Source organism: Triticum dicoccoides, chromosome 6A (assembly GCF_002162155.2).
Source record: "Triticum dicoccoides isolate Atlit2015 ecotype Zavitan chromosome 6A, WEW_v2.0, whole genome shotgun sequence".
In the NCBI taxonomy this organism is placed as follows: domain Eukaryota; kingdom Viridiplantae; phylum Streptophyta; class Magnoliopsida; order Poales; family Poaceae; genus Triticum; species Triticum dicoccoides.
In genome coordinates this window covers 570,058,553-570,065,845 of record NC_041390.1, presented here as the reverse complement: position 1 = coordinate 570,065,845, position 7,293 = coordinate 570,058,553, and the positions used below count along the sequence as shown (strand labels likewise).

The following is a 7,293-nucleotide window of genomic DNA, read 5'->3' as shown; positions in this document are numbered from 1 at the left end:
AGGTCTATGATGTGTAGGTTACCATGATATTGATAAAAAAATTACCGGAGGTATATTTCATCAACAACCCTTCCCCACCCCTCACCATCGTCGCCAAAGTTATCAGGACTGGGGCACATAAGTTCTCAGGTCTGCAATGTGTGAATTATCATGTTATTCACACAAAAATTTACTAAAATGTATATTTCATCAACCACCGTCCCCCCACTGAGTCACCAAATTTACCAAAAGACTGGGGTGCATTAGTTACCAGGTCTACGAGGTGTGAGTTACCGAGCAATTCACATAAAAGTTATCGAGGGTATATTTCATCATCCCTCCCCCACGAAAAGTACCAGGACCGGGGGGCATAAGTTATCGGGTCTCCGATGTGTGAGTTACCATGCTATTCACACGAAAGTTGTCGAGGGATACTTGATCATCCCTCCCCCCTCCCCCCGACAAATTTATCAAGACCAGGGTACATAAAATTATCAGGTCTGTGATGTGTGAGTTATCGGGGTGTTTGTATGTAAGTTATCAGGTTCACGGTGCGTTAGTGACCACGTTATTCACACAACATTATTGCGGGATGTTTCAACAAAAAATTGAGGTCAAAAGAATCACGTTAGTGGGGAAATCATTGACCGGACCACTATTTTTTAATGTTCAAATTCGTATTAACCAAGAACAAATATCATGTAAACTTGTTTCAAAAATAGCAAGTCTGAAGCCGGGCTAGTGGTTTGTGTCGTAGAAATTACTACTTGAGGAACAGGGTTCGATTCTTATCCAACACAGGAAGCTATCAATTTTTTTGAAACGTGGGCAAGGATGCGATCGGTAAATGGTCCTCTTAATTTAGGAACATGGGCCGATGGGATGTGATGATGCGAGGAAAAAAAGTAGTGGGAACGGGCCTGCGTCGGGGAAAAAAGGAAGAGGGAACGGGCCAGTGTTGGGATATACGTGGGTTGTGCGGGCGATCCGGACGGGCTGCTTGGGGTCGTGCGATCCACAACGAGCAACGATCAGGTCGTACAGATCTATCGCTAACTTCCAGTCGAGGTTTAGGAATTGGCGCAAGTACTACACCACGCAACAATTCTTCAAAAAAAATTCATGTCCCTCGTCATAAATCTTGAGTCTGGAGTTTGACTCTAGCTCCCAGCAAAAAAATTCTGAAATTAGCACGGCTCTTATTTTGATGCTATGAGGTATAAAAGGTTAAGTTCTCATGTTTTCCACTTTCAACAACTAAGAGGTTGTAGCTTGTTGGTCGAAGGGAGCATGTGGAGCCTGTGCGTCCTGGGCCCGATTCCCATCGGGCGCTTTATTTTTCTTCCTCGAAAAAAAAATAGCTAACGATATATCCAGTGTGGGAGATCGAACGTGGATCGTGCGTCAGGCGAATTGTGCGTGCCTGTCGCTAATGACCAGTCGGCAGGTATTTAGCTTTGTCGTTTTTAAAAAGCTAGTGATTTCGCTAATTTCTGCGCGAGTTGAACGGTGAAGACTTTTTTTAGACAAGACGGTGAAAAGAAGACATAAAAGGCCCGAAGGCCTTGGTTGCGTCGTGCGCGCTACGCGACTCAAATAACTCGCAAAGGCCCATAAAGCCCATGGCTGAAGCAAGCATCCTTTCATTGGCCCGACAGTACAACCACTCCTACTTCGTGAGCCCACCGGCGGCGCCTCTCCTGCAGCCGGCAGCCACGAGACAACGGAAGGGGCCAGCCATGGCAACGGCGGAGAACAAGAGGCCTCGGAGCAGCGGCGGCGTGGAGAGGCCGCCGAGTAGGAAGGAGGTACTCATACATCTCCCCTTCCCCTCCTCCTCTTGCATCCCCGATCCCCTTTCCGCTCCCTGCGGCCAATTTCATTGCAAAAATCTATTGTATGCTGACATTTGTTTAATCCCGGCATTCGAGATTGGCGAGTAGGATGGAGCTGGCTGAGGCCGTAGCGCCAAGTTCAGCACACCCATTATCCATGTGTTGATTCCGCGGAAACATGTTGAAAGTTGCATCACCTACACCTAGATTTTTTTTTTTACTTTTCAGCAACACAGGGATTCAGTGAACACCTGGTGACTCTGGTCCCTGAATCCAGCTGTTTTTGTGATAAATAGCAACCATGCCATGAATCAGCATTGCTGGAGAACTGATGGAGGTTATATGTATACTGGGAGCTCATGCAGATATCATGCTTTTGGATAGATATTGGGGAGGAAGAAGGCCATCAAAGAACTTATAAGGAAAGCTGTAGCTGTGAAGGACCATCTTGCGCAATTCCCGGATTTTCATAAATACGAGAGAAGTGGTAACCTACATTTGTCTCTCTGGTGAAAATTTTCTGTGCTGTAGGACAAGTAGCTACTAATGTACCATTTGGGTTCAGGACACCTACTGTGTGTTTCCTGGATTCAGCTTTAGAAATTCAACAAAAGAAAATTGAATGCATCATTAGGCCTTAGCAATTGTATTCGAGACAACACTTCTTGCTTTGGGCCAAGCATTGTCTTTTTCTGGAGGAGAACTGCACTATAGCAGGCTGAACTCGTATTTCTTATATTTAGGTTTTTCGATCTACTTGGAGTCTGGGCATGGCAATCAGCTTCCAGTGCCAACGAGGAAGTACATCCAAAATCTTCTCAAGGTTGAATACCTTACCTGCCTACTGCTTTAGGATGTTTGTGTATGTACCTTTTTACAAGTAACCCATGATTATTGAATGTAACACTGGTAAACAATAATTTAGGCTAACATGAAGGGAACTTATGGATCAGAATGGACTTCAGAAGAGAAAATTAAGCGCCGGGAAATGGTTGCTCCAGAAGCACGATATATCCTGATCTGCCAATATGCAGACAGTGATATTGCCAAATGTTTCATGAAGCAAGATTCAGGGGTGGAATGTGCACATGTGACATGCCGTGGAGGCCGCTTGCTTGGTTTTGTACACTACAGATTTGTTGTTGAAGAGGATGTTCCTGTTCTTTATGTGTATGAGCTACAATTGGAGTCTTCTGTCCAAGGGAAGGGGCTGGGGAAGTTCCTAATGCAGTTGATTGAACTTATAGCTTGCAAGGTGATCTGATTTTTTGAAGTTCCTGATAGTTTATTGTTCTGTTCTTCAGAATATTATGTCAAGACATAGAGTGTCATGGTGTGGTCTGTGTCTTCTGGTTAATGCATTTTTTTTTGTTCCTTGCCCAATTACTATTCTGGTGACATCTCAGCTGGAATGATGATAAAAGAATTGACCCAGAACACATGTATGCTTGCAGAGCCAAATGGAGGCCGTGATGCTAACAGTTCAAAAATCTAATACAGATGCTATGGCTTTCTACAACAATTTGGGGTAAAGTCGTAAATTTGCATTTCATGTCAACAACTTATCTGGGGTGCACTGAACGGATGTATCTTCTGGTTGTTGGTTACTTATGGTGTCTCATTCACTTTGATTGCAATATTTTAATTCACTTATTCTGTCTTGCAGATATGTAATATCCAGTACCTCGCCATCACGAGTGGATCCACTGGTATTACTTTACCAAGAAATAGTATCCACAGGAACAAGATATTTGTACGTTGACTCCTTCATTTTCCACAGATTGGAATTCATAGAAGCTATGAGATCTTGTGCAAGGCATTTGAATCTGAAGCCAAGTGCAAATTGGAGGTGTGTAGCATGTTCCATATTGTGTAGATCCACTGTTAACCTAGTAAGGTTACTGATTCCGACCATCTACGTGTCACTGATGTTATGAATTGGTTGTGTGGCTCCTCTTTTGCTTTGCACTAAAGCTTTAATTACTTAGTACTGTCCACATAACCTATGATGTATGAACGTGTAGAGTAGGACTCTGCGTGATCTGCTACTGATTAAATTTGTGCTATATTCAGTAGATGCTCTTCTACTGCATATGTACTTTTTTATCCCAGCTAATGAATGTGCATCACGGTGTAATGTGCAGGAAGGCAAGTAATGCACGGGGGAGCACAACACGACTGTGGTTGCATAACAAGCTCTGGCGGGATGCGACAGCCCATGTTTTTGTGATTTATTTGGAGTAGTACAGGATGTTTGGTTTTATATCTTCAGAGCCAAGGTTTGCCGTACCAAACTTGTGAATATTTGTTCCATTGGCAACTTTGACCATATTTACCTACCATTAATTAGGTTTGATGGCAAAATTTTGGTTTGGTCATGTTTTCTTTGGCTACCTGTTTAATTTCTAGAGCCAAATTTGGTTATGTTATCAATGAGTTTTGTCTGAAACTATTTTGCTGATACACTTTAGGAAACAAGCACGATGGTCCACCACATCTGATGTATATGGGGTAGACTTGGTCGAAGTTAAAGAAGTGAACGTCGGACCAGTACACAAGTTGTTTCACGTAGCTAAAGAGATTCACATATAACAAGTTCTCAATTGGTGCATTGCTCAGTTCACGGTGCATCCTAGCGCTTTCTCCTTGGGGCTCTCTTCCCCTTGGCGATCGTCGCGCCGGGGCTCCAGTTGATCTCCCCTTCCTCTAGCTCCCCCTCCTTGTTCTCCTTCTCCCTGGATGTGGCAGAAGCAGCAGCAGCAAGGGCCTGTGACCGTTTGAACCTGAGAATGAGCCTCTTGCGTGGCGGCAGGTCCTCCTCCTTGATATTCTCCGTGTCGTCGTCCACTTTGGCCTTGGCCTTGCTGACACCATGCTCGCTACGGAGCACCCCGCACCTGGCACACATGTACTTTCTCCACTTGAAGGGGTACTTGGCCTGCTTGAACTCGGTGCAGAAACGCTCGCCCTCCTCTCCTGCAGATATCTTACTCTTGTTGGCGCTGCGCTCACCTTCATCTTCTGCAGAGAGCTTGTACTTGTCAGTGGATTGCTCACCCTTATCTCCTGCAGGGAGCTTGCTCTTTCTGGTGTCGTGCTTGCCCCCATCTCCTGCGGAGAGCTTGCTCTTGCAGGCGTTGTGCTCCTCACGGAGCACCCCACACCTAGCGCACATGTACCTTCTCCACTTGAAGGGGTACTTGGCCTGCTTGAACTCTGTGCAGATGCGGCGGCCCTCATCTCCTACGGAGAGCTTGCTCCGGCGGATCACGACGAGGAGCGGCTTGCCACTGCTTGTCGACATCCTCTCACTCTGTACTCTCTAGATCTAGCCCACACTCTTACTAAATCTCTTTCGAGTCTTACAGATCTGATATTGACGATGACCGTGATCAATCTCCTGACCATTTATAGGGAGCAATTTTTAGGATGCAAATTAATATCGTAGTACAGATTGGCATCGCCAAAGCAAGCAGAAAGTAATTTCAGCATGCATGGGGCAGCACGGTGCCATGAGAACCGTAACGCCTGTGTGTGCACGAGTGTCTTGTGCAAGCGCTTGGCGTCCACTGCTAGTGCCAAAGCAGCACGCCCAGCCCATTGTTTCTTGCGGTGCTGGTGATTGTTTCATATATGCATCCAACAACCAAAGCCACGGCTGATTGCTTTTGCGCTGGCGGTTGTGGTGCATTTCGTCTCTTTAGCTAGAACCCCTCTTGCTGACGCTATGGTGAGTCGAAGAAGTGCCTTTGTTTCTTAAAGCTAGATAGAAAAGGAAATGAGTCTATTTATCTCTGCATCAGGTTTTACAACACAAAGCACACTAGAATTCAGAGGCTGCAAACAAGAGACCTGAACCAGATTCAGAAGGGAGGAGCATAATGTAAATTTGACGGCCAGTGACTAGCATAGTTATATATATATATATATATATATATATATATATATATATATATATTCGTAAAAGGTATAGGAAAAAGAAACAAGCATATGGCCATGCTTATCTAATACTCCACACTATAGTTGGCAAACATTTAGAGTATGCCTAAAAGACCCATACCATGGAAACATGTACCATGTGATAAAAAGTTGTAAGATTAAACTGTTGAGGACCACGGTAGCGATCTTTTTTCTAGTAATAATTAATGGCTGTGGTTTATCTGATATGTTGTAACGCTAGGCTGTAGATAGCAGGCTGGCATGTCTCCCAGTACGAACAATACACTGCTGTGCGTAGTAAATCATTAAGGCCGCACCGAGGGTCAAGATTTGACTCTACTCATAGCAGTTTGGAAACTAATGCATCTGTCTTGTCTGAAGATGGCCGTGATGCATGATTTTGGATTTTGCCGAGCCAATGAATGGATTAAAATGTGGCTTCGAAGTTGCATCATGCATTTGTCAGTTTGCTTCAACCTGTTGTAGGCGCCATCTACTTTCTGAACAGAAGTACTTCAAGTCATTGCTACCAAGTAGGAAAGTAAAAGACAAAAAGGGAAGGTGAAGACATTGAACAAGACAAGAAAAGCACATAAATAAAAGAAGCAATGGCTACTCAGAAATGGGCTATCAAGGACATTTTAGTTGGTTATGTTTTCTTTGCCGCCTGTTCAACTTCTGGAGCCAAATTTCGAGAAAAATCGTAGGAAACAAGTGTGTCATCCGGGGATTGGTGACTTCAATTTTTGGGGGTTTTTTTTTGGTGACTTGAAAACTTATGTTCAGTTTCCTGTGCTATTTGGTCTCAAACGAATTTGTCTGAAACTATTATTGCTGATACACTTAAAGGAAACAAACACGATGGTCCACCCCATGGGATAGACTTGGTCAAAGTTAAAAGAAGTGTACCCCATCAGACCAGTACACAAGTTGTTTCACATAGCTAAAAAGATTCACATGTAACAAGTTCTCAATGGTGCATTGCTCAGTGCATCCACAAACTTTCTCAGTGTTTCACATACCTGAAACACATGTACTTTCTCCAGGATAACTATTGGTTTTACATAACATTTAGTCAAATGATAGTTTCGCAACATAAAACCAACGAGCATGCTGGTGAGTGGTGATAGGCTTGGTTAGTTTCAGACATAGTGGGAAAAGTTATATTATTACTTCCTCTGTAAACTAATATAAGAGCGTTTAGATCACTATTTTAGTATTCTAAACGCTCTTATATTAGTTTACGGAGGGAGTACATAGCAACTTGGATGCAACAAAAGAGCCCTTTTCTAGGAGCAAAAGTCTCCTACTAGTAGTTTATATTGATATATTTTTTGTAATATATGACGTGTATTAGGTTGGTCAAATTGACGACCTAGGGGCACGCGCACGTCCTGTAAACTGAGAGAGAGGTAGTAGTTTGATCCAGCATCAATGAGTATAACAGCGAACTGGTAACTGGCTGAACCACAAGAAACATGAAACGAACTATTTATATAAATAACAGTGGATAGTAGCCCATTCATCGGCTGCACGGCGG

The 7,293-nt window shown here is 43.7% G+C and overlaps 2 protein-coding genes across 4 annotated transcripts; one reads left to right on the top strand and one right to left on the bottom strand.

Moving 5' to 3' along the window:
* Positions 1–1,671: 1,671 nt before the first annotated feature.
* Positions 1,672–4,202, top strand: LOC119318025 (N-alpha-acetyltransferase 40-like). 3 transcript variants are annotated; one of them, XM_037592528.1, is made up of 8 exons: positions 1,675–1,787; positions 2,199–2,301; positions 2,558–2,637; positions 2,740–3,069; positions 3,269–3,342; positions 3,481–3,523; positions 3,595–3,663; positions 3,959–4,103. In XM_037592528.1, exons 1-8 carry the CDS (start codon positions 1,719–1,721, stop codon positions 3,968–3,970), a joined length of 780 nt encoding a protein of 259 aa, XP_037448425.1. In that variant the 5' UTR covers positions 1,675–1,718; the 3' UTR covers positions 3,971–4,103. The 3 variants fall into 3 exon arrangements, with proteins under 3 accessions (XP_037448426.1, XP_037448425.1, XP_037448424.1); XM_037592529.1 differs by having other exon boundaries at positions 1,672–1,787; positions 2,180–2,301; positions 3,481–3,663; positions 3,959–4,186; XM_037592527.1 differs by having other exon boundaries at positions 3,481–3,663; positions 3,959–4,202.
* Positions 4,203–4,353: 151 nt separating this feature from the next.
* On the bottom strand, positions 4,354–5,726 carry LOC119318027. The gene has a single exon (XM_037592531.1). It carries the CDS (start codon positions 5,116–5,118, stop codon positions 4,447–4,449), a length of 672 nt encoding a protein of 223 aa, XP_037448428.1. The 5' UTR covers positions 5,119–5,726; the 3' UTR covers positions 4,354–4,446.
* Positions 5,727–7,293: the final 1,567 nt, after the last annotated feature.

Bases quoted from the DNA above. Each gene is read 5' to 3' on its own strand.
- LOC119318027 (XM_037592531.1), bottom strand. From the start codon at position 5,118: ATGTCGACAAGCAGTGGCAAGCCGCTCCTCGTCGTGATCCGCCGGAGC.
- LOC119318025 (XM_037592527.1), top strand. From the start codon at position 1,719: ATGGCAACGGCGGAGAACAAGAGGCCTCGGAGCAGCGGCGGCGTGGAG. The intron at 2,302-2,557 runs GTAACCTACATT...TCTTATATTTAG, and splicing joins TCATAAATACGAGAGAAGTG to GTTTTTCGATCTACTTGGAG. The intron at 3,343-3,480 runs GTAAAGTCGTAA...TCTGTCTTGCAG, and splicing joins GCTTTCTACAACAATTTGGG to ATATGTAATATCCAGTACCT.